Source organism: Nicotiana tabacum, chromosome 22, assembly GCF_000715075.1.
Source record: "Nicotiana tabacum cultivar K326 chromosome 22, ASM71507v2, whole genome shotgun sequence".
NCBI lineage: Eukaryota > Viridiplantae > Streptophyta > Magnoliopsida > Solanales > Solanaceae > Nicotiana > Nicotiana tabacum.
Window position 1 is genome coordinate 115,769,937 of NC_134101.1, and position 26,637 is coordinate 115,796,573.

Genomic DNA, 26,637 nt, shown 5'->3' on the forward strand with positions numbered 1-26,637 from the left:
TCTTCGAATCAGTACCAGATGCTTCGAATCTTCAATCGAAGATTCGAGCAAAACCCTAGCTTACCCAACAGCCCCCAAACTCACACCCTGTGATCTCCTGGACCCCCTCACCATGAATCCTTGATCAATTCTTTTCAAATCATCGTGGGGCAGATCCTCGAGGTTTTTAATCGAGTTGTGATTCGGGTAAGTCTTTTACATCCAGTTTTGATTGTTCACTCTTGCAGTTCCGTTTGTTTACTCTGTCCCTTCCTCTTCTATAAATTTGCATGAATTTCCCGTTTGAATTATGGTTAGTAGTCTAAGTTCCAATTTGGGCCAGTTTGCGAGTTGAATTTGTCAAGAACTGGTCTAATTTGTGTCCGGTTAGTTTGGTTTAAGGTCAGGCTACCAATTACTTTGTCATTGTGATTCCTTAATCAGTGATGTTGGCCTGTACAATAGACCTAATGCTTAGGAAATGGTTCATGATTGTTTGAATCTAGACTTGTGCTATTAATCAGGTTTCTTTTCACGACACTTGCTTTGCGTCATCTCTAATTGCAGGATCATGTTGAGAGTAGTTGGGTTTAGTCAAAACTGTTGTGAATTAAAACTTGTTCTATAGTGTGTGATTCCCTTTGTTTGCAATTCATACTGTCGATTACCTGCCTAGTTGGTCATCAGGAGGTCTACTGGTCTTGCAAATCTGAAGTTTTGTAATCTGTCCAGTTGAGTTAGGAGTCAGTTGTTAGGAATTTGATAGTTTGAATTGGTTATAGCTGAAAGGTTTGGTATAGATTGAAAGGGGTTCATGTAGGATAATAGTTTAGGGCATTAGGGGGTAATTTGGACTTTAAATTTAAGTGTTCTGTCCACTAAGTGCTAAGGTAACATTAAATTAATGCATTTGTCTAAGTGCTAATGGGGAACAAAACATAATGATAGGGGAAGGCTTAAAAGGGATTGATTAAAATATGTTGCCCATGCCTATTTTGAACATTAAATAAGGAAAAGACAAGGGGTAATGGGGAAAACATACTCTAGTGGGGTACTAAAAGAAGAACATGGGCAGAATTAGTTAAAAAAATTCTGCCTAAGTGCTCTTGAGAGCTGGCAAGGTCAGTGTTTGGGTATAAGTGGAGGGACTTAGGAAAGAACTGAAAAAAACAGCTGAGAGGACTAGGAATCAGTTTGAGAAAGTTTTTTTTTGGAGAGTTTTTCAAAGGTTTCAGTTCTTAGGGAGCATTTTGAAAACTTTGAGGGCATTTAGTTCTAATTTGAAACATACAGAGAATTTGAGATGTCAATTTTAAGAGTTTTTTTTGAGAATTTTCAAATTGCTAGCCACTGGAGTCAGTAGTGTTTTCTACTTGGTTTTCCAGTAGACTTTTGGTTTCAGTCGAGACATTCTCGGATCAGTTTGAGCGTTTTGTTGTTGTGGTATGTTTCTAGGTCAATTTGAAGGTCATTTGGGTTTATTCGATTCGGTTTTGGGTTAATCTATTCATCTTGTTGGTTCAAAACATTTCTGAACTCTTCCTGGATTGATAAATATATTTCTGGGCTGAACTAGTTGTGTTCGTGGCTGTTTGAACTCCAAATCTGCTGTTACACTTGCTGTTCGCTGCCACTAATTTTCTCCTTCTTCATTGTTACAACTTCCAGGTACACCTTTGGATCACCTTGATGTAACTTTGAGTTGAGTTGAAATAGAAACACTGGCCAGATTCGAGTTCATCTGGATGCTGTCAATTGTTTTATCGTTTGATAGTGGCTAGTTAAATGCTTAGTATTTGTTTTTGCATTATTAGAACAACTGTTTGGATTATATGTTGTATGGACTATTCTGGACTGTCTTAGCTTACTAGTTCATTCAGTATTACCAGGGTAGTATGGTATAGCTTAATTCAATTCCAGTAATTCATCTCCAGTAGTTATAAAATCGATCCAAATAGTTTTATATGTTAAAAACAGGTTCGGCGGGTTTTGTTGGATGTAGTGGGGTGTGATGCAGCAATTTGCACTAGTTAAATGCAGGATGTGGTTCCATGTTTTTCTTGGTAGTTTATGGTAGGCAACAGTTTGAAGTTCATGTCTACTTGTTCTAGGTCCAGATATATTGACAAAAGAAATGCGAGTTTACTTTTTTTAAATTTTTTTTAACTTGAGGTGCTATGATTAGGACATTATGTTAAATAATAGGTTGAATCAAGGTTACTCGTTACAGTACTGATAATACTGAAGCATGCCCATTTTAATTTAAAGTTCTGATTAATTAGCTAGTTTCCATTTGCTGAGAATATGGTAGTTAATTAATGCTGGGCTGTCTCTTTATAAACGTCATGTTTCCGTTAAATCAAAAGTTTCTTCAGGAATTTGGGCTCACTCTTAGGCCCAGTTGAGAGATGACCCAGGCTCATCCCTGCATCCCCATTCATTTCAGTTTTGACTTGCCTTATTTGAGTGCTGCATTGAGCAGTCAATAGGATTCGATCCCTCTCCGCCATTGGGCTTGTTCTGCTTTTCCAGCATGGGTTGGCTTCAGGCCCAAATGCTGGAATCTAATAAAGCTAATTTGTTTTAATTCAAGAAATTTTTGATATCATAGTAATGATACATGGAATTGTTAAAATAATTAGGACCTTTTTCTTTACTTTAGATACAAACAAAAATATATAGAAAATCATAGTCGCTTGTAGGTTTGTCCTTTAAAATAATAGATGAGACGAGACTCGCTAAATAAAGCTACAAATTACGGGGCCCTTAAGAAATGGTTAAAAATGAAACATTTAGAATTCGGGATGGTCCGTTTAGTGAATTTCACGGCCCTCCCCAAAGATAATAATGCACTAGTCATTCTAGACGTGCTTTTGATAATTTACTTTCTTATACTCGGGTGCACATTTATGTGACCCAAATCTAAATCTCAGCAGAGTTGAAATGTGTCAATAACCACGGGTGCATTGATGTGACATGGTTCGAGATGTATTTTCACGACGTTGCAACTCTCGTTAAAAAATAATAATAATAAAAGTGGTAAAAAGTTAAAATTTGCACATAGGTTCAGCATGTATTAAAATCAGATAAATAAGCCGAATACGACAGTTGAGCGACCGTGCTAGAACCACGGAACTCGGGAAAGCCTAACACTTTCTCCCAGGTTAACAGAATTCCTTACTCGGATTTCTGGTTCGCGGACTGTAATACAGAGTCAATCTTTTCCTTGATTCGGGATTCAACCGGTGACTTGGGACACCATAAATCTCCCAAGTGGCGACTCTGAATTAAATAATAAATCCCGTTTCGATTGTCCTTTAATTGGAAAAACTCCCCTATACATCCCTTCCCCGGATGTAGGAGGTAAAAAGAAGGTGTGACAGCTCTGGCGATTGACTTCATGGGCCCCTTCGTCATCTCATTTGGAAATAAGTACATACTTGTTGCTGTGGATTACGTGTCTAAATGGGTAGAAGCTGCAGCGTTGCCCACTAATGATGCAAGAGTGGTGATAGGTTTTGTGAAAAAGAATATATTTACTCGATTTGGGATACCAAGAGCGATCATCAGTGATGGAGGCACTTACTTCTATAATAGAGCCTTCAAGAAATTGCTTGCAAAGTATGATGTACGCCACAAGGTGGCTACCCCTTACCATCCGCAAACCAGTGGGTAGGTTGAAGTGTCCAACAGGGAGATAAAAAGTGTACTAACCAAGACGGTGAATGCCATACGAACTGATTGGGCAAAGAAGCTTGATGACGCACTCTGGGCCTATAGGACTGCATTCAAAACACCAATAGGTATGTCACCATACAAGTTGGTATTTGGGAAGGCCTGTCACCTGCCTGTGGAGCTAGAACATCGAGCTTGGTGGGCACTGAAGCAATTGAACATGGATCCCGAAGCAGCTGGACAAAATCGACTGACAGAGTTGCATGAGCTGGAAGAATTTAGATATCAAGCCTTTGAAAACATGAGGCTCTACAAGGAAAGAATGAAGAAGATGCATGACAAGCACATTGTGGACAGAAATTTCAACCCCGGTGACAAGGTATTATTGTATAATTCAAGGTTGAGATTGTTTCCGGGTAAGTTAAAGTCCCGATGGTCAGGGCCATTTAGAGTGGTACAAATGTTTGCAAGTGGAGCTGTTGAGATCGAGTCAGAAGATGGGACGAACAAGTTCTCTGTAAATGGGCAAAGGTTGAAACATTACCTTGGAATAGCTGAAGCAAAAGGGGATACAGTGGTGATCAATTTGAAAGAACCCCAGTACGCGAAGGAGGAGTGATGGCTCAACCACCTGCGTCGTGCCGGGACGTTAAATCAGGCGCTACGTGGGAGGCAACCCACGAATGTGTTGTAAGTGTAGTATGTACCTTTGTGTTCGTGTAAGGAAAAAAAAAGTCGTGACCGCGGAAATCACTAAAGCAGTGCCGCACCTCCGTGACCGCAACGCGGACCGCGGGAGACTCTGTGCCAAACCGCGGCGCGCACCGCGGCAGTGACCGCAGTCGGGTACCAGAATTTTTATTTTTTTTCGTTTTCTTCAATATTTTTTCTTCTTCTCTTCAAATTAAAAATAAAACACACCCCCACCCTTCTTCCCCTAAAACAAACACATTTCCACCCCCCCCCCCCCCCCCCAAAGTCCCCTAATCCATCTCTCTCTCTCTAAACCTTAACCCTCCCCTCCATACCCTCTTCTTCTTCTTCCTCCTTCACAACACCCCTCATCTTCTTCCCCCACAAGGTATGCTTCCGACACACTCTTCTCTTTTCCTTCTATTTTTCTTTGTTTTTGTTGCATTATGCTAGTTAATGTTGTTCTACTGTAGTGTTAGTGCTAGAATTTTGTTTTGTTTAGTTCTTCTTCTTCTTTTTAGTGTAATTTCGTTTTTAGCATATGTTTGGTGAAGGGGCTGTGTTTTGAATGTTTGGAATGGTGTTGTTGGTGGGTGATGGTTACCATAGAGTGTAGAATGTGTGGGTGTAGTAGATAGTTGAATTGGGGAAGTCTTCTTGATTCCCTTGGGGCCATGAATATGAAGAAAATGCCTTGCCCACAATGTGTTTGAGAAATTTCCTCAATGGTGATATAAGGAGATGTTGTGACATGGTCGTGGTGAAGTCTGAGTAACCACCCATAGTCACACATTTTGGGCTTATCCTAATACGCATTTCTCTATTTTGATAGGTATTATGAGTTCAGCCCGGAAGAGACGAAACACCGGGTCCTCTGCTAGTGGACCAGGAGGCTCCTCACGAGCTAGGGGCCAAACCAGTACACCACGGTTTGATGCCACTCGGTTCGTCTCTACAGAAGCAGAGGCAAGGTACAATCAGAAACTTGCCAGGAAGTTACTCCATGAGGTCCATATCGACGGGAGGGCCTTGATGAGGGAATGCCCCAATATGTTTGATGAGCTACGGAGGTGTTAGCTAGACATCTTCTTTGAGGCTCCCGAGGAAGCCAATATTCAGTTAGTGCGGTAGTTCTATGCCAACCTGCCAGAACATGAGGACAAGGTTGTGACTGTGCGCAACACCCCGGTTAATGCTGCTATAGAGGTCATCCACAGGGTGTATCATCTCCCCGCATTCACGGGCGATTATCATTACATCATGGCTAGTCGCCCTATGGTTGACTGGGACAGAATTCTGGAGGTCATCTGTATACCTGACAGACAACCCAAATGGGTAGCACAACCAACGACTCTGCACTCCAAGTCTCTTACGTGGGAGGCCAAATGTTGGCTCACTGTCATCACCACCTGGTTGCTACCATCCAGCAATACCACCGATGTAAATGGGCCATGGGTCGCTATGATTTACTGCTTCATGACTCACCAAGGGTTTGATGTCACCCGAGTCCTCTCTGAAGAAATGTTCATCCGATCGCCCGAACTAAGCAAAGGCCACTACTTCCCTTCGCTTGTCACCCGTATATGCCACCTTGCTAATGTTCCTGAGAACTCCCGAGTTGATGGGGAAATTACCTATAAAAACCCCTTTCCGGGTGAGAAAAATTGGGCAAGAGGGAAGAGATCCAGTACGACGTAATGATGACTCGTCTGATGAGTCTGAGTCTGAAGATGATTCTGATGCTGCTGAAGCTACTGAGATCACAGCCCCTCCTCGAGGGGACGAGGCAAGATCGTCACAGCCACGCCGGAGCACTCGGATGGATGCTTTAGAGCAGGATATAACTGGACTGCGGACCTCAATCGCTGACTTGAGTACCCACATTGATGTTGTAACTGACCGACAGGTGAAGTCGGACAAGAAGTTCATGGGTTGGTTGAGAGCACTGGGTCACGCATGCAACGTGAACCCAGACACAGTTTCAGATCAAGAGTGACCCTTCAGGCAAGTTTCTTTACCGAACTGCTTTTGTTTTATATTGTCAAGCCATGGGGACATGTCTTAATTATAATTGTGGGGTGGGGGACTTCGTTGTATGTTGTACTTGTGAATATTATCTATTTGTTGTTCTTGGTTTTTTGTGTTAGTGACTTTAGGAATAGAGTAACAGTTTTTTTTAAGGAAGTGAAAATAGAAGCGACTTGTCCCGACGATGGATCTCTTTCGGCGGGGTTCTTGAGGGACTAAGTCGAGGAAAAAAAAATTTGACATATAAAGACTCTTCCTAACGATGGATTCTTTAGACAATTTTATTGAGGGAAGCTAGTCTATAGAAAACACCAAAAAGATTTGTTTATTTCTTAGGTAGTGTAGTAACTTCCCCTTAGTTTTTCTTAGGGCCACGGTTCTTTTCCAAGGGTTTAGCTTGAACCGGGTATAGGTAGATTTTTTTGTTTTAGGTTAGGATTAATGGGTGACGAGCTTAAAATTGAAGAAGAAAAACCCTTAGAGTTCTTGCACCTGAACACGATATACGCTAGAGTGTAGCGCTTAGCTTCAAGGGTTAAATCTTGTTTAAGTGCCTTAAAAATTGTATGTTTGTACCTAACTTGAACACTTAAAAGAGAATGTTTTGATAAACTAATCCGGAGTGAGTCATGTGCCATGTGGGTGTGAGTATCATTGTATTCCATGTTGTACTTCTGATGCCTAGAACTTGCCTTGTGTGTTTGCAAAGCGAAATAGTAGTTTCATTCGGTTTTAGAAGTGATATAGGCATTTCTTTGTTGAGCCAGACATATAAGTAAACCCACCTGAATGCATTACATCTTAGTTAACCCCGTTGAGCCTATAAGCCTGTTTCTTTGGCAACCACAATGTGAACCTTAACCACTTGTTGAATAGTCTGCTATTTGAACCAATTTTCCTCCCCCTCACTAAGCACTAGATTGGTATTGAGATTATGTAAAAACAAAAGTGTGGGGTGGTAATTTGGTTTTTGAAGTGGAACCATGGAAATAGAGAAAAGGTGAAAAATGTTAAGCATAAAAAGAAAATCACCACACAAAAAAAAAGGTGGTAGCTTGTACAAACTGCACCTAATGTATGGGGATGTATAAATAAATGTGGTGGAGTGTTGGCTTATAAAATGATGATTGTTAAATTCAACGTAATTGTATTAAAAGTGCTTAGGGAAGTTAGTCACTATATCCAAATGTATCCTACCCGTTCCTTAGATTACATTACAACCAAATAAAGTCCTATTGATCTTAGACTGAATGGGGCTCGATTAGTCGAGTATTACACTAGGGGCAAGCCTATGGTGCATCTTTGTGGAATGTGAATGTTCTTTTTGGAGAGTGAGCGAATTTTGTCTAATTGAGTTCCTAATTGTTATCACTATCATTATATATATGGAACTACTCTCTTGTGTGATGTGAGGGCATGTGATTCACAAAGGAAAGGTGCATATTGACTGTTGTGTAGAGTGGTTTGAGTAAGTGCAAATGTTATAGGGTACGAAAAACTTGATTCTTGAGGTAAAAGCTGCTCACTACTAGGTGTAACTCTTGTGAAATGTTCATGGCATGAGTTGTTGAGGGAAAAGCATAAGGAATGAATTTTTATGGAGTGTGGTGAATTGCTCGAGGACTAGTAATAATTTAAGTGTGGGGTGTTGATAATAGGCTATATAGTTGTTATTTACACCATAATTGCCCATGCTTTGTTGTTGTTTTATTATGTAAGTTGCCAATAAAATGCTTTAATTAATGCTATTTGGTTTCGCAGGGAATGTAAGATGTGAGGAAGCAACATGAAGTGTTTGGAGACAATAACGTGAAGAAAACACCCACTCTAGGCATACCCGAACACAAAAGAGCAGAAAAGGAGAGAAGGAACGCGGAGCAAAGAGCCCAGCTACTCACTGCGGTTGCCACCGCGGTCCGCGCCGCGGTTGGAGGTAGTGTCCTCCGCGGTCAGCACCGCGGTCGACGCCGCGGCTGCGGCGGCGTGTATATAGTCTAGAAATTTAAGGGGCCAAAGTGACAATTCAGGAAAGCTTCTGTAAAACCCTTATAAGATGTAGGAAACTCGCCCAAGAAAAGGGGGGTTGATTTTTAGATTATTTTGGCAAGAAGACAAGTGTGAGAGATCACCCAAAACATCATAGTTCTTATTCTCTTCTATTTTTCTTGCAAAATTTCGATTATGAATATTTTTGCAGTTTATTCGTACGTTGTCATGAGTAACTAAATAATTTAATCTAAGGTTTTGGTGAAATCCGTTGGGAATGACTTGGTTGTTACATTAATATAGTTTGGATTGGTTGTTAATCTCTATTTTTTCATCTACGTTTTGATTGTGGTTAGTTGAAAGGGCCCGCAATTATCTGTTCCTATTTATTATGTATCTTCTTGAGAGAGAGAGTGCATATTTAGGTAGCTGTTTGAACAACATCACTCCCGGAGTATAGACGAGAGTCATAACCGAGGGTTTAGAGGTTGGATTAGAGATAACGATACCTCGGGTGCAATCTAAAAGAACGGTAATGAGAATCTAGCTAGCGTAGCTTGAGAAAGTGCGTCTAGTAAATTATCATAATTGCTTGAGAGATTTATGATAACTGGAGAGTTCTTAATTGACAGAGACAACTAAGGCATCGCTATAAGAAACATACAACCAAGGAATTCACCAACGGGGGAAACCAATACCTTAGACCTTGTTTCAAACTGGTTACACATCAAACATAGTTAATTTTCAGCTATTAATTATTTTCTGACTTTAGTTGTTAGAAATATTATCAATTGTGAATTACAAAGTTTGGGGAAATTGATTCTATGAATTTAGTAAATCCGTCAAAAGTAATTGATAGGTTAATTCCCTATGGTTCGACTCTGGGTAGAATTACCCAGATTATATTTGCTACGTCCATGTGTGTCTTTGTATAAGGCATAGTTTGGCGTTATGAGCCAGCTTATTGTACTCATGTAGAAGAAGAAGCGGACAAAAAACCTTGGTTTCATGATATCAAGGAATATTTGACGAAAGGAGAATATCCAGAACTTGCAAATCCTACTCAGAAACGCACACTTCGGAGATTATCTAACAACTTCTTTCATAGCGGAGGAATCCTGTATAAGAGGACTCCTGATTTGGGGTTATTAAGGTATGTCGTCGCAAATGAAGCATCCAGGCTATTGGAGGAAATTCACACAGGGACCTGCGGTCCGCATATGAACGGCTTTGTCTTAGCCAAGAAAATACTCCGAGCTGGTTCTTTTTGGATGACTATGGAAACGGACTGCATCCAGTATGTTTGAATATGCCATCGCTGTCAGATACATGCTGACATGATAAAGGTGCCTCCAAACGAGCTTACTGCAACAAGCTCGCCATGGTTGTTCGCCGCTTGGGGAATGGATGTTATCGGACCTATCGAGCCTGCCGCATCAAACGGGCACAGGTTCATTCTAATGGCAATTGATTATTTCACCAAATGGGTTGAAGCAACATCGTACAAAGCAGTGACTAAGAAAGTGGTAGCAGATTTTGTCCGCGACTGTATTGTTTGTCGAGTTGGAATTCCGGAGTCAATCATCACTGATAATGGTTCCAATCTCAACAGCGTCCTGATGAAAGCCATGTGTGAAACCTTCAAGATCAAACACAAGAATTCTACAGCTTACATACCTCAGATGAACGGAGCTGTAGAAGCCACCAATAAGAATATCAAGAAGATACTAAGGAAGATGATAGAAAAGCATAAGCAGTGGCATGAGAAGTTATCATTTGCCTTGTTGGGGTACCGCACCACAGTCCGCACATCAACCGGGGCAACTCCCTGTATGTTGATTTATGGTACGAAAGCAGTCATTCCCGTTGAGGTAGAAATTCCCTCCTTAAGAATCATACAGGAAGCCGAACTTGAAGATGCAGAATGGGTAGAGAGTCGCTACGAGCAACTAGCTCTTATAGACGGGAAGAGAATGAATGCAGTTTGCCATGGTCAGCTCTATCAGAACAGAATGTCCAGAGTCTTCAACAAAAGAGTCAAGCCGAGACAGTATACACCGGAGCAGCTGTTGTTAAAGAAGATTTTCCCATATCAAAAGGAGGCCAAAGGGAAGTTCTCTCCCAACTGGCAGGGTCCATACATGGTTCACCAGGTCCTTACCGGAGGAGCCCTCATACTTGCAGAAATGGACGGTGAAGTTTGGCCGAAGCCGATCAATTCAGATGCAGTGAAGCGATACTATGTATGACTTTTATGCTTTCCTCATATAATGTAATTTAAACTATACCTGACCTGATTCCCGTTTAAGTGGGGATACGTAGGCAGCCCTATGGGCTCGGTCATAATTCAATAAAATTTTCATTTCCCCCCGCTATTGGAAATTGGGGCAGAATCTTGAGGAGGACCCTCAAAATTCCGAAGTGATTTCAGCCATTTGATGCAAGCAGCCGTCGGAAGCAGCAGCCCGGTAAACTAGGGCAGAATTTTGAGAAGGACCCTCAAAATTCCGGAGCGAGAGAAGTTGCAGTATCTTTGACCACGTCGCAGTCGTTTGTTCATCTAAAGAAAACTATTCTTAATTATGTATTTATTGTCCCATTTCTTTACTAAATCATGCATGTCTATTACCAAAGTTGCTTTGTTTAGCAACACTACCCCAATGATATGCCCAATATCATCGGAATGGAGCCGAGTAGGTCAAGCAGAGCCAACGGGAATACGAACTAACCTCCCCTCTTTACAAAACTCACGATTTTTCTTTGAATGCAGGCACTTGAGTTGCAAAATCATCAAATATACTATACACTCACGAGACTCACATTGCTCAGGAATATAACTCCAAAAACTGTTGCACTTACTCACAACTGCTATCCACACGCAGAGCTCCCAGCAGACACAGTATCCCCAGCAGTCACAATATCTCAATCCGCTATCAGCTAAGAAAATTCTATTATCATTTTGTCCTTTTACTCCTTGCATAAGGCTACCTTTCTGCCTTCCGAGACTAAGCATTGTCTCCATCTGCATTTCCCTGCATTGCATAAGGCTACCTTTCTGCCTTCTGAGACTAAGCATTGTCTCCATCTGCATTTCTCTGCATTGCATAAGCCTACCTTTCTACCTTCCGAGACTAAGCATTGTCTCCATCTGTATTCCTCCTTGCATAAGGCTACCTTTCTGCCTTCCGAGACTAAGCATTGTCTCCATCTGCATTTCCCTGCATTGCATAAGGCTACCTTTCTGACTTCCGAGATTAAGCATTGTCTCCATCTGCATTTCTCTGCATTGCATAAGGCTACCTTTCTGCCTTTTGACACTAAGCATTGTCTCCGTCTGCATTTATCTGCATTGCATAAGGCTACCTTTCTGCCTTCCGAGACTAAGCATTGTCTCCATCTGCATTTCTCTGCATTGCATAAGGCTACCTTTCTTCCTTCCGAGACTAAGCATTGTCTCCATCTGCATTTCCTGCATTGCATAAGGCTACCTTTCTGCCTTCCGAGGTTAAGCTCTACCTCCATCTGCATTTCCTACATTGCATAAGGCTACCTTTTTGCCTTCCGAGACTAAGCACTATCTCCATCCTGCATTGCTCTATATTGCATAAGGCTACTGTTCTGCCTTCCGAGACTAAGCATTGTCTCCATCCTGCATGGCTGAAATATCTCCAATTTATCATTCTTACATCGGCTGAAATATCGCCACCTTTTATTTACGTCTTGCATCGGCTGAAATATCGTCACCTTCTGCATTTCATTGGATGAAAGATCACCAAATTGTCCAAAGGCGTCATTGTTCGGAGGCACCATTTGTATAGCCCGAGAACGCCATGCCATGGCCTGATGACCACATTTTATATCTTGCATATCATTATTCAAATGCATCATAGTTCAGAGGCATCATTCTGATAGCCCGAGAACATCATTTCATAGCCTGCAAATCCTTTATCATACGCTTCATGGCCTAGGACGTCATAGTCCGAGGACGTCATCCTAACCGTCCGAGGACAACATTCATGGTCAAATGGGAACTTGCATCACGTTTAAATTTATGCACAATATATGCTCACTTGCAGGTAAACTGGCTAGCAACGGCCGTCACAGCAGGGGCAATATCGCTCCAGTTCCCGCAGCCTATCAGACTCTGACCATCCTTCTCAACCCGAACGTCGCATCCGCTTTTCGAAATCTCCATCGGCATATTCCGCCAATGGATCCTGAACTACATATGGCCTGATTCCTGTAAGACCAGGGATATGTAGGCAGCTCGGGAACCAGAGCTTGGTCAAAATTCTTCAAATCGTTTCATTCGGTCAAATTTGGCCATCATATCTTTACCCGACAACTCTTTCATCCTTCCCGGGTAAAGAGGGGAAGCTGTTGATACCCAATTTTTCCCTATGTATTTTTATATACAAAATACTTTCAAAATAGCATATACATGCATACATAATCATACCCAAGTGTTTTAGTATTTTTCCAATCTTTTGAAGAGTTTTTAAAATCAATTTACTATCCATTTTAGCAGTACAAAATCCATAATTATTCCCAAAATCATCAATTTTGGTGAATAATTTATTTTATTCCCATATTGATACCAAAATATAGTTAAGATAATTTTTGTATATTTTACAAATTTATTTGGTATTTAAAAGACTAAGTTGCATATAATTGTAATTATAGCGTATTTTAAGATTAATAGCATTTCTATAATTGTAAAATTGGTTTCAATATTTTTAAATCAATATTTATGCGTTATTAGTTGGGTCAGTAGTTTTAATTTGTTTTAAAGTCCTTTTCACTATTTTTATAAAATAAAATAGGAAAATTGGCTATTTAACATTTAGCCTATTTCTATTTCAATTACAGCCTCATTTCCTTTCAATTTTAACCTCAATTTGACCCCAATTTCCCCCAAATTAAAACCAACCCAGTTTCAAATCCAACCCACGACCCAATTACAAATGACCCAACCCGTTCCCCACCTACCACTTAAATCTGGACCGTTGATCACTCAAGATCAACGACCAAGACTCGCCCTTCCATAATTAAACCTAAACGACTACCCTAATCTCCCTCATTCTCACCTGACCCGCCGCCTTGAAACTCTTCGTCTCTCAAAACACTCTCAAGCTCTCTGAAACCTTAGCCATCTCCCACCTTATTCTACCATGTTTCCACCGGAATCCATGGCTTCTCAGGCCATGGATGGTTGGTACTCACCCCCCTCCACGATCAAACCATGGTTGTTCGAAGCTTCGAGGCCCGACTCCAATAGCTCTCTTCAGATCCTTCTCAGATCTGTAGATCTATGGCCTCTCCGGTCATTATTCCGGCATGTTCAAGCAATATGAGTCTTTTCGACTCAGGATCGGATTTTCTTCCAAGCCTTTCTCATTTCTAGGGTTTCTCTGAAACCCTAAGCTATTCGAGGTTTTTTCTGATTGTTTTCTTAGATCTATGCTATATCTGTGTTATACTGGAATTTTAAAACGTTTTTCCCAATCTTCTCTTTCAAAATTTGTTTCTCTTCGATTTAGGGTTTCTGAAAAAGTTTTAAAATGTTTTCTGACTCCTCTTCTTCTTTTCTTTGTGTGAATCTGTCTATGCTATGTTTTTATGTTCTCCTTTCTACCTCACATGTCCTTCTCCTGTATTCTTAGGTTCGCCTTATTATGAATATTTTTCTACTGTGCTCCGTTCTTTCTTCTACTGGTTTTATATCATGCTTTCACACGTTTATCTTATATGTTCATATAACCCAGTGTTCCTTTACTGTAATTTCTACTAAGCTCTTAGTTCTTATTTGCCTTCTTCTGGACTTTGTTTGAGTTCTCTCTAAACATGTTTCATTTACTGTTTCCTTAAGTTTATGCTACCTCTTTGTCTTTTGAACTTGTTTAAGCTCCAAGCTTTTCTTAAAACATGTTCTTTATGCTTCAAATCAGCTTTTTCACTGTGTTTGTTTCAAACCTGCTATCATGTATGTTGGTTTCTCATGAGTCTCTGAAAGAGACCTCTGAGCCTGTTATTTGTCTTCTCATCACTGCTTCTGATTAATGTTGAAAACCCTAGGCTTTGGGTTTTGGCAAGTTTTATTTTGGACTAGGGCTACTTTGGAACCCTGGACTCTCAGACTCATTATGAGTCTACAAACTGAACTTGTATCCCTTTTTGGCTCTGAACTCTTTTCTATGCTAGATTCTTTCTAATTAACATGACAGTTCTTTCTTGTTTGACATGTCTGTATGCTTTATATATGAGGAACTCTTCTTTCAAAAAAGGGTTTTTCCAACTATCGGTTGATTCCAAATTCCTTTTAATAGGGTTTGATTGATTGTTACTGATTTTCTTTAATTAGACCTTTCTTCACCTTTTCTGGTTGGATTCATTCATACCAAAACTCAATTTCTGATTTTTACTGGCTGATAATTGATTGCCTTTCCTTATTTGCACAAACCGTGTTGCTATCAAACTCTTTCCTTAAATAGTTTCTATGTATTTGCCTTTCTTGTACTACTTTGGAAAATATTTTAATCTAATTCTTTCCTTAATTGTCTTCTGCCCGTTTGAAATCAGAATCCCTTAATTGAAGGAAGATTCTGTGTGATTGATTGCAAACTATTCCCTTACCTTTTCTTACTTGTTCTCTGCACTATAAAAGGGGCACGACCCTTCTGCACTTAGACACCTTGAACCTTCAGTTCAACACTTCGAATTCAACACTTTACGCACACACCTCTCAATTACAATACTCTTTCAATACTCTACTCTCTTCTGAGATCTTTTGTATTGTTTGCTTGCAATTTGGTTTACAAGACTTTAGCTTTCACTTATTTGTTTCCTTGAAACTGGTATGGCCTAATTTCGATTTCAGCACCATCCTTATGTGTTTATTTTACAATTGCTACACTCCTGTCTACTTTGCTATTCATGTTATGTATTGAGTATGCTACTCTCTCTTTGCATCTGCTGTTTGTTATGAACTCCCTATACCCCTACTCCCTTCTATGTGTTTGAGTTAAAGTTCATGGCCTGACAACATCCAAATTGTTGCTTAGGTCTGAACCTGATCCTCAATGGATCCCAACTCTCAAAATGTGGCTAATAGGCTAGTCAGGGGTATGCCATCACTCCTGATTGCTGGGCATGACCACCAGCCTGCCATGGCTCTCCCTGATTTCCCCCTTGTGCACTTACACTTACTCTAAGATTCTAAGTTCTGCCCCCCTCTTATGAGCCTTGCTTTGGGACCTTGAGTTCCCTCTGAACTGGGACATCTGAGGGCTGGCATTTCCACACTGCACTATGCTCTTAATTCTGCAATATATTTGGGTTATAAGCACTGCCCGGAGTCCATTTGTGGCTCTTGAGGAACTTTGACACATCCCAAATAAGAGAAGGCTTTGGAAACCTGATCCTGGAAGTTGGTTCACCTCATATTGTTATACCTTGAGTCTAAATTAGGCTCCTTGGTTGTAGCTTAATTTCTGATGTAATTTTACTTTTCTTAATCCATTCTGGTTTGTAATATGTTGTAATAACTTCTAGGGTTCTAGTGAAAAGGGGAGGGTCACTTATGTATGCAAAGGGTAGACAACATGCTCATAGGTGTTACTATTTACAATTTCTGTACTTCCGCATTTTGTTAGAAATCCTGCCTATAAGTTTTCTGCATTCATGCACGTCATAGAGATCATGTCTATAGGTTTTCTGCACTTTCGCCTATCATATAGAAATCCTGTCTGTAGATTTTTCTGCACTTGTGCATATAGAAATCATGACTATAGGTCTTCAACACTTCTGCATTTTACATCTATCATTAGGCAAATAGTTATAGGTTAAGTAATAATAAGTTTCATTCTGGATACCATGTCTATAGGACTCCTACACTTTTATAATCGTCTTAAACCAACAACGCCTAGAAATCATGCCTATAGGAGTAACCAGTTGAATCTGACTCGTTTATTTCATCTACAAGTCTAAAATCAGTAGTAATGTCATCTAACATCTGCAGAACTTATGTGTTTTCTACAATCAGTAAGCCTCTTTAAAATCGGAGTAAGCACTGTTAGATATCATGCCTATAAGTTTCACCTAGGCAAGCCAGTAGATAATTGATTAACTACATCAGTCTTTGATAAATTACAACCAGGGAAGGCTAATTCGGACTCCTCATCTGAGAAATATGTGATGAATCAGCCTATCCTACGCTTTAATTTAATTCAGACCATAACCAGTACATGCAAGACATGCTAAACAATCTGTCTTTAAGTTGAGGAGGCCTGTTTGAGCCCTTTAAACTGTTATGTGTTCTCTTCATACCTGCCTTATATGTTTTGATTGTCGTCCTAGAATTTTGTCCTTTTAAAACTCTGAAAACCAAATCTCCCTTCTCTTTAGGACTAGTAGTCCCAAATGCCTTCGGGACTGATAGGATTGGGGCGGGTATTAGCATGCAATAAGTAACGATACTATTCTGTGCTTAATACCTTAACGGGGTGGGAAAGGGTAGATATGGATATGATGACCAGTGCGCTAATACCACATATAACCCCTCTTTTGAGGAGTGATTACTGGGCATTGCATTGATGTGATCCATATTGTTTGTAAACCTAGGACCCCCTTTCTTTTAACTTGTTTTATTGTCCGAACTATTTCCTTAAAATTTCTGCTTTCTTTATTCTCTTCAAACTTTCAATTGCTTGCAGTAATATGTGAAAATCCCCTTCTATTTGAGGCCCTTAATTGCTTATTTGATTATGTGAAGTCACAATTGTAACATGGCCGGGAACCACACTAGTAGATCTTGAGGGGTGCCTAACACCTTCCCCTCGAGATAATTTCTAGCCCTTACCCAAACTTTGGTTCTTCAAACTCAAACCCTTCTTAGTGTCCTGATGCAATTAATCATTAGGTGGCGACTCTTCAAGTTTCAAAACCCAATTCCCAAAAGGGAACGAGTTGTCCTCCCAAATGTCACAAGCCCAATTTCGCGAGAAAAAGGGGGCGCGACAGGCTCGGGTGAGTTTTGGATAGGCCACAGGGTGCATTTTGAACATAGAAAAATTGTAGGATTTTTGCTGGTGTAATCAGGCCTGGCTCGCAAATGCGAGGGCTTGGTTGCAAATGCGAACCAGCCCAGGCCTGCCATATCTCGCAAATGTGAGTTGTGCTTCGCAATTCCGACCTTGCAAATGCGAGGGTCCCTTTCGCAAATGCGAAAAATCCAGATTTCCTAAGGGTTCGCAAATGCGAGCTTCCCTTCGCAATTCCCAAGCCAGCAGAGGTCGGGGTTCGCAATTCCTACATCTGAGACCTGCAACTTTTATACTTGGACGATTTTCAACCCATTTTTCACATCCTTTCAAAATACAAACTCCCTAGGGAGATTTTTCAAGAACAACTTTTCTTCCAAATAGATTATACGAGCGGATTGGTGGTAGAATCAAGGGGTAAAGTTATAATTGAAACGTAAATTGTGTTCGAGGCATCGAGGTAAGTGTTTGGTCTAACCTTATCTTGAGAAATTAGGAGTTGAGTCCTATTTGCTATGTGATAATTGTTGAGTACGACGTATAGGCATGGTGCCGAGTATTTATACGTTGGTGTCTAGAATGCCCATGAGTCTTTATATTGTGATTATCATGACTTCGTTGTATCCTTCATGCCTTAGTGATGGTTTCTATTTGTTGTATAAAGTTTGTGGAAGGAATTGTGACCTATGAACATTGAGGAGCGTTGGCTCAAGTTGTATAACGAATTATGAAAGTATAAGCGATAATTGAACCTCTAAAGCATTGGCTCGAGTTGTGAAGTGAATAGTGAAGTAAAAGTGAGAAATAGAAGAGATCATTATGTTGTAACCCTTGCCGAGTTATTGTGGATTTATCTGTTATCTCCCTTGCCGGAATGTTGATGTTATTGATGTTGTTCCCTTGCCAGAATTTTTATTGCAATTTCATTTATTCCCTTGCGCTATTGTTTGTGATTGTTGTTTGGGTGAGGAAGAGAGTTAAAGCACGAAGGGTGATGTCGTGCATTGTTTGTTTTGTGAGGAAAAGTGTAAAGCACGAAGGGTGATGCCGTATATGATTGTAAGGAAAGAGTGTAAAACATGAAGGGTGATGTCGTGCCACACGATATAACATTCCGTGCCGATTATATTGATTATATGGTGAGGAAAGAGAGTAAAAGCACGAAGGGTGATGCCGTGCACATTTTTTATTATATGATTGCTTTGGTGAGGACGAGAGTAAAAGCACGAAGGGTGATGTCGTGCATTTATTGATTTCTGATTCTTTGTTGATATCCGAGTTATGTTGTTTCTTTAGTTTACTTGATGTCTTTCTATTCGGAATTGTTGTCTCCCCCACAGCATGCTCCCCCTCCCATACTTGACTGGTTATTTCTGTGTTTCTTTTCCGCTGTATATATTTGAACTGCACAGGTCTATTTGGTAGTCTGGTCCTAGCCTCGTCACTACTTCGCCGAGGTTAGGCTAGACACTTACCAGCACATGGGGTCGGTTGTGCTGATACTACAATCTGCACTATGTGTAGATCCCGGAGTAGCTCTTGGATCGTAGTTGGAGGCTACCTTCAGTCCACGCGGAGATCCAAGGTAGACCTGCAGGCGTTCGCAGTCCCTGGCGTCTCCCTCTATCCCTATTTCCTGTTTCATTTTCCTTTTGTTCAGAAACAATGCATTGTTATTTCTTCAGACTTTGTATGTAGTAAATCTTAGTCCGTCTATGACACTATGACACCTGGTTTTGGGTGATTAAAGCTTGAGTAATTGAAATAGACATAGATTGCCGATGTTTTATTGATGTCTGCCGTTTAAACTCTAATTTCCGTTGTTCATTTGTTATCACTTTATGTTTGTTAAAAAAAGAAAGAAATGTTAATGAAGTAATTAGTTTGAAGGTTTGGCTTGCCTAGCTCACATTAGTAGGCGCCATCACGACTCCCGAGGGTGAGAAATCTGGGTCGTGACAGATAGACTGTTTACACATCCTTTGGGGTCCATCCCTGGATCTTTCAGGGCATCTCCAACCTTTACCCAATTTCCCCATTTTGGGGACAACTTACTCCAACCATTCTCCCATTTTTTCTCCAAACTTTTTTATATTCTTCTCTCTCTTTTATATTAAATTATTATCTTTCATTTCAATTTTATTTTTTAATTTTCATTAAACAAATTCCATCTTTTATTTTTATTAATTTGTAATTTCCATTAAAACAATTTCACAAAATTTTAAATAATATAATTTGTAAGCAATTATTATAGATTAACTAATAATTCAAATAAAAGTGAAATCAATGCAACATCTAATATTTTATATTCGCACCTTTCAATTTTAGCAACATCTAATATTTTATATTTGCACCATTCATTTTTTGAGATAGTTATATATTTTTTGCATAATTATAACTTATAATAAAATTAACTTACAATTTTACATAAAAATAATAAATGCACGAAAATTAATTTATCAAAATTATATACCAAAGTTAAGATGTAAAATTAATATTATAAAGACATTACATAAACATAATTAGGTATATATAAAGAGATAAATTAAAAGATAAAATAATAAAATAATAATAAAAAAGGGATGAATAGTAATGGGGAGATGAATAGTGTACCCCATATTTGAAAGAACACTATTCATCCCCCATTTTGGGGATAAAAATGGGAGAGGGTTGGAGTTAAATTACCCCAAAAATTGCCTTCATGAACGCAGAATATTTTGTGTATCGGACTGTCCTTTACAAATGTTCTTGTATTATTCCTGTACAAATTATTTGATTCAGTAAATATTGTGTGATTTGTTGTTATGGAGCTGATGATAATCTGAAACTTTATCTTTCAACATCTAAAGACAAGTTGATATTGCAAGATATCTGTAAAGTCTATTAGTATACCCTTTGATGATTTTTGATACACAAATTTACTCAGATTAAAAGAAAATGGCATAAGCTTGAATAAGGTTAAATATGATCACAAATGAGGTCTTCTTTATTTTTTAGTCACGCATAAACAAGGAAGCTTCTGTGAGCCGCTGAGTATTAGAAGTTTGATAAGATAAGACTTAAAACGAAGTCTTTTTTTTTGGTTTCCCATCCGGTGTCCGGTATCTGGATTGGAGTATATTCGAATTCGCGCCGCGTAGGGTTCCATTCGGGGGAAAGCGCTCCCTACCAAGGATTTTTTTATACCCAGGGTTCGAACTCGAGACCTCTGGTTAAGGGAAGAGTAGCCTCATCCGTTGCACCGCATCCTTTGGTGGTGATTAAAAACAAGTCATATGTCATGACCCGAATTTTTCACCCTCGGGAGTCGTGATGACGCCTACTCGTGAAAGCTAGGCAAGCCAACTATTAAGGTTCTACACGTTAAACATTCAAACCAAAGAGATATAGGCCAAAATTAAAGTTAAACAATTGATAAATGCGGAAGAGTTGTAATATAATCAAATAAGCCAATACAATTCTATCCATGAATCTGGTGTCACAATATCACGAATGCCTAAGATTTCTACTACAAATACTGGTCTGAAAAGAAAAGAGATAGTAGAAAAACTAAAGCAAGGAAGGGGAAGACTAGGCTCTGCGGACGCCAGCAGATCTACCTTGGTCTTCCTGGACTGAAGTCAGCTACCTCAGCTACTCACTAGGTCCGCTACCGAAATCTGCGTAAAAGAGTGCAGAGTGTAGTATCAGTACAACCGACCCCATGTACTGAGTAAGTGTCGATCCTAACCTCGGCAAAGTAGTGACGAGTATAGGACATGACAATCATATATACCTGTATAGTTAAATCATCTGCAAATAGAAACAGAGTAACAGAAAACAATATAATAAAGTTGGAAGGGGACATGCTACGGAGAATAACAGATTCTAACAATAAACCAGTAAGGAAGCATTAATAACGAAGCAAAAATGGACATCATATTTAAACCAGCAAGATAATGAAACGGTAACACGTGCACGACATCACCCTTCGTGCTTTTATTCTCATCCTCACTATATGAAACATCATAAACGGTACGACATCACCCTTCTTGTATTACCTTACATAATCATGGCACGACATCACCCTTCGTGCATTAACACTCATAATATCGGTACTGCATCACCCTTCGTGCTTTACACTCTCTCACAATAACATGCACGACATCACCCTTCGTGCTTTACACTCTCTCAAAATATCATGCACGACATCACCCTTTGTGCTTTACACTCTTCCTCACCCAAACAATAAAAAAAAATCCCCGAAAGGAAAAATCAACAACATCAACAAAACATCCCGGCAAGGGATTCAACTATAACCAATCTCGTTTCAACAACTTCTTTACAAGACGAAACTTTAATTTAAATCAATACTCAACAATAGTCAATTACCAAAAAAAAATTCATAAGCTTTGTTCAACATTACTAAGCATCAAGTGAGCATGATTGGTACATGATAGGTTCACAAAATCATGATATAAGACTCACAGACATACTTGACACCAACGTATAGATGCTCGTCACCACACCTATACATCGTACTCGATACAAACACATAGCAAATAGACCACAATTCCTATTCCCTCAAGCTAAGGTTAGGCCAAACATTTACCTTGAATTCACAGACAAGATTAAGTCTCAACTACTGCTTTACCTCTCGGTTCCACTTCCAATTCGCTTGTATCTAGCCACAATTTACTTAATAACGTTAATAATTGCTAAATAAACCAATTCCAATGCATGAAAATAGATTTCCCATTGTTTTCCCCAAAAGTCAAAAATCGACCCCGGGCCCACTTGGTCCAAACCCGAAATTCGTACGAAAACCCGATTATCCATTCACCCCCGAGCCCGGATATACAATTGGTTTGGAATTCGACCTCAATTTGAGGTCTAAATCCCCAAATTTTGATATTCCTAAGTTCTACCCAAAATTCTCAATTCCACCATGAAAACTCTAGATTCTAGGATGAAATCTTGTAAAAAAAAGTTAAGGAGTGAAAGACATGAATTTAAAACCCAAATTCATTATTCTTCTAAAATTTCACATAAAAGTTTTCCGGAAACGCGTTCGGACTGTGCACGCAATATGAGGTGAGGTAAAAAGAGATTTTCAAGGCCTCAAAACACAATTTTGACTTCTAAAACAAGAGATGACCTTTCGGGTCATCACATCATATCACAATACAATTATATAATGTTAGAGAGAATATATATAAAAATATGAATTTATTGACTGGTGATTACTGGCAAAAGGCGTACATATTATAGAAGAAGAAAGATGCAAATGAAGAAACAACAAGTACATAAAAGACAGGTAGTAATTGTAATTTTCATGAAGAAAACTTCATTCGAATTGGCTTTGGTTCAGAGAACATAACATGGCTATCCTAGTTTTCTTAGATAAAAATGGAAGCAAATGGAGTCAAATATCTCAGCAGGTTACTCAAACTTCCGACGAATAAAAAAGTTAACTCAAAATGCAAAAAAGTTGAGAAAGAATTTAAGTTTTATATATGCAGATTAATTCTAATATTTTCAGGCTCAATTTCTTCAAGCAAAACATATACAGTTAAAAATAATAAGGAATTGACTTGGGGTTGGATATGTCTTATTCTTGATCAACCTTTGTGGAACTGCAACTGCAAGTTACGTTATAATGGGAATAGCCGTCTCTACGTCTCTCCTTTTAAATGTCAGGCATTTGTCTATAGAATTCAAATGTAAAGTGCATTTAACTCATCTATCACGAGCTGCATCTAACTCCTTATATCACGACCTGACTCTTATTTGAAACAGAATTTATATGCTAAACAGGAGGAGATGGTGGCGTTATTTGATTCTTATGTTTCCTTTGTTAACCAGGAATTTGAAAGCGACTACGGTCTACGGCAGGAATTCAAGAATGTTCCCAGATGGTTCCTCCAGGCTTAATTCCCTTGGGTCAAAAGTTCTTTTGCCCCACAAAATTAAGCGAAAAAGAAAAAAATTCAAAAATTTGTTACATTCCGTATCACTGTTATATAGCAGCACAATTTATTTGCATACTAAAGTATGAGTCAATATATATGATGGTTCTAAACATTGGTCGAATTTGAGCTAAGGTTATTTTGAGCAAAAAGAAAATGAAGCAGCCGAAGTAACAACTAAATTTTCACTTTAGATAGAGCAAAGTTCAATTGATCAAAAGAGGGCGATTGAACGTTCATTTTCATTAATAAAATTGTCATTTTCAAGAATTTTAATATTGTTTAGTACAAATAAGTGTGTCTCAGAGCATCTTTTCATTATAGATTAATAATTAATGAAAAATTAGTAACAACTATAAATAGTGTTTTTTTAATATTACAAAAGTGAAGAAAAATTCAAATAAGGTAAAACTAATTAAAAACAAGTCAATTAATTAAAGAACTTGTAGCAATTGTCCACTTCCCGAGTCAATTGTTAATCAACAACTTAGTCGAAAATTCAGGCGAGAGACAACATTCAAAATTCAAGGAAGGTTGTAGGAAGCAGAGGGGTGATAGCAGCATCATCTTCTTTAATTTTACTTGGTCCCAAAGCTAAGCAAAACCACAAATTCTCAATCCTTCCCTATAAATAAATTCTTCTATTAGTTCTCAGCGGTGAAAAGAAAATTAAAACATTCATAAATGGCTTTGCTTTCAGGGTTATTGAGCTGTTTTACTATTGCTTCTTCGTCATCTTCTAGAGTTTCTGATGATTCTAATAATGTCAACAACCTAAAATCATCAGAGAAAGTTGCAAAGAGCAAAAAGAAGTCAAGTACTGGAGTGCTCCAATTCTTGTTTCTTATTTTCCTATCAACTCACATCTTTCACGCTTATAGTAACACCATATACTTTCTAAGTGGAAAAATTAATGTGCCAACTTTTTGGCGAATGAAGGTCACAAGCATGTAGAAGATTTGATAATTTGGACGGGGTCACTCAAGTAAATGAAGTTTCTTCTCCTGCCTAATTGTTTAACCAAAAAGTGGAATTTCAGTCAAAGCTTAATTTAGAAGAACACGAGTTACTGATAATCAAAACTGAATAAAGGAAAGTGATTTTGCTAACAATAAGATAGACAGAAGAAAACAAAGTAAACCAGTATATTCAGATGATCTTTCGTGTCCTTACAAATGATCTATTCTCTCCTTTTTATAGCTATCTTAAAGATATACATTTTGCCTTTGTTATAATTAGGCCACTATAGACAATTAAAGACATTAAATGCTACGTTACATAATCATTGTAATTTAATACAGATTCTATAACGTTTTTAGTATTTATTGCTTATTAAATACTGTATCTGTACTCTCTTATGCTATCAGATTCATTCTCCTTGACTTTTGAGTATAAATAGGTACGAGCGTTGAGTCTTTTGAATAACTGCTCGTGCCTCTACTTGTACCTTCTGCTCGTATCTATTGCAACTCGTGCCTCTTTGCCAATCATCACTCTTTGACCAGCCTTCGTGTCATGACACGTCATTTCCAATCACTTTAATATGTAAACTTGATTTTCCCAATACAGATAGTCCCACTTACCATTTATTCATCAATTGAATATTTGGGAAGTGGATTTTATTAAAGCGAGAATGTTACCGCTATTAATGCTACAGTAAAATCGACGCTTCAATTGTCACTTCCATTTAATGCTTATCACATGTGGCACCCTTTTATTGGCTCTACAACTTTGCAGCACTTTTTAGGACTTTTTTATGGCTTCACTAATCACGAAGCGACAGTTCTCATTATGACCTTTCCATCATTGCACCTTTTCCTTTGACGGTTGCTTCCTAGTATAAACATAGTTTTCGTCTTTATCCTTATCACATAAAGTTCTCTGAGTGTTCAATTCTTGAATTTTTATTTGCTTCTTCCTCGTACTATCATGTCTTCACCAAACTCTAACCCTAGAAGAGTCCCCATAGTTGATAACTTCCCTCTTGCCCCTAGCAGGAGTAGAAGAGGAGGTAGACTTCGTAATTTAGGGTCTTCTTTTGTACGTGGTTCTTCTCTTCCTTCATTTAGTTCCAGTCCTTCCTTTAGAACCAGAGGTTCTTTCTCACAAAAATCTTCTTCTAGGGTAAGGAACCCGCTGAACCTGTTCGTGAACCTACAGTAGAAGAAGTAGTTCCTACGGAACTATCTTTCTACAATGATAGGGAATCTCTTAGAAATCAAGTATCCTCTTTAGATCGTGCTGATATCTATCCAACTCAGATTACAGAGGGTCTGATTTCTTTAGTTCGTAAAGACTGTCATTGGAGTCATGACTTCCCTATCATAATTCCCAACGCGAATCAAAGAATCACCTCTTATTTAATTGGATTTTCCTTTGTTTATACATACCCTTTCACATTAGGATTCAAACCTGTTATTGATCCTGTTATTCTCGAATTCTGTCATTTTTCGATGTTTGCTTATGCCAAATTGGCCCTATAATGTGGAGGGTTGTTGCTTGTTTGAGGCATTTGACAAACATGGCCGGTGTGCCTTTCACTTTTGCTCATTTAATTCACCTTCACAAACATGGCTGGTGTGCTAGGAGCAAAAGAGTTCTGGTTAGTCTAGAAGATGACAGAGACCGTGGCTGGTACGCCAGGTTTGTTGCTGCCTCCACCGTGGGTTTAGTGGGCGATGAAAATGTCCCCTTCCTCGAGAAGTGGAATTTTGCACGTGAGTTTTTTAATAACTTTCTCGTACCTTTTTCTTCAATTTTGATGATCTCTATTTTCCTTTTCCTTTTTCTTTTTAGCAACCATGGGAATTGTTAAAGAAATTCCCAATTTCCGTGGTTGGGTAGGAAGGTTACTGAATACAGCCCCAATGGAGGGTAGATCTTGGAAGCATCTTTCCTAACGATTTGGTTGGAAAGTGAAAACTCATAGTAAGAGTTTTTTTTTTATTTAACTTTTTATTATTTTTCCCAGAACTTATTTTAATCCTTCTTTTTATCAGGATTTGTTGTTTGGGGGATTAGTGCCGAGGCGATCGTGGCTTCCCGCATTTCTTTGGAAAGAGCCCAAGAGATAATCTTGGGTTCTTCATCGAAAAGGAAAGCTGCTAATGACCAAGATTCTGAAGAAGAGGAAGATAGGGGTTCCTTAGTAAAAAGGCCACGAGCTCGTAGGCGAATCATTTCTGATGATGAAGCATCCCCCCTCGTTCTATTCCTCTTACCAAGTTTATTGAAGCCCCGATGATGATTCCTGATGATGAAGTCCCCGTTGCTGCTCATGATTAAGTTAA

At 39.0% G+C, this 26,637-nt stretch overlaps 1 protein-coding gene across 1 annotated transcript; it reads left to right on the top strand.

The window, feature by feature from the left end:
* Positions 1 to 3,784: 3,784 nt before the first annotated feature.
* Positions 3,785 to 4,273, top strand: LOC107789306 (uncharacterized). The gene has a single exon (XM_016611083.2). The coding sequence runs from the start codon at positions 3,785 to 3,787 to the stop codon at positions 4,271 to 4,273; it is 489 nt and encodes a 162-aa protein (XP_016466569.2).
* The last annotated feature ends 22,364 nt before the right edge of the window (positions 4,274 to 26,637 follow it).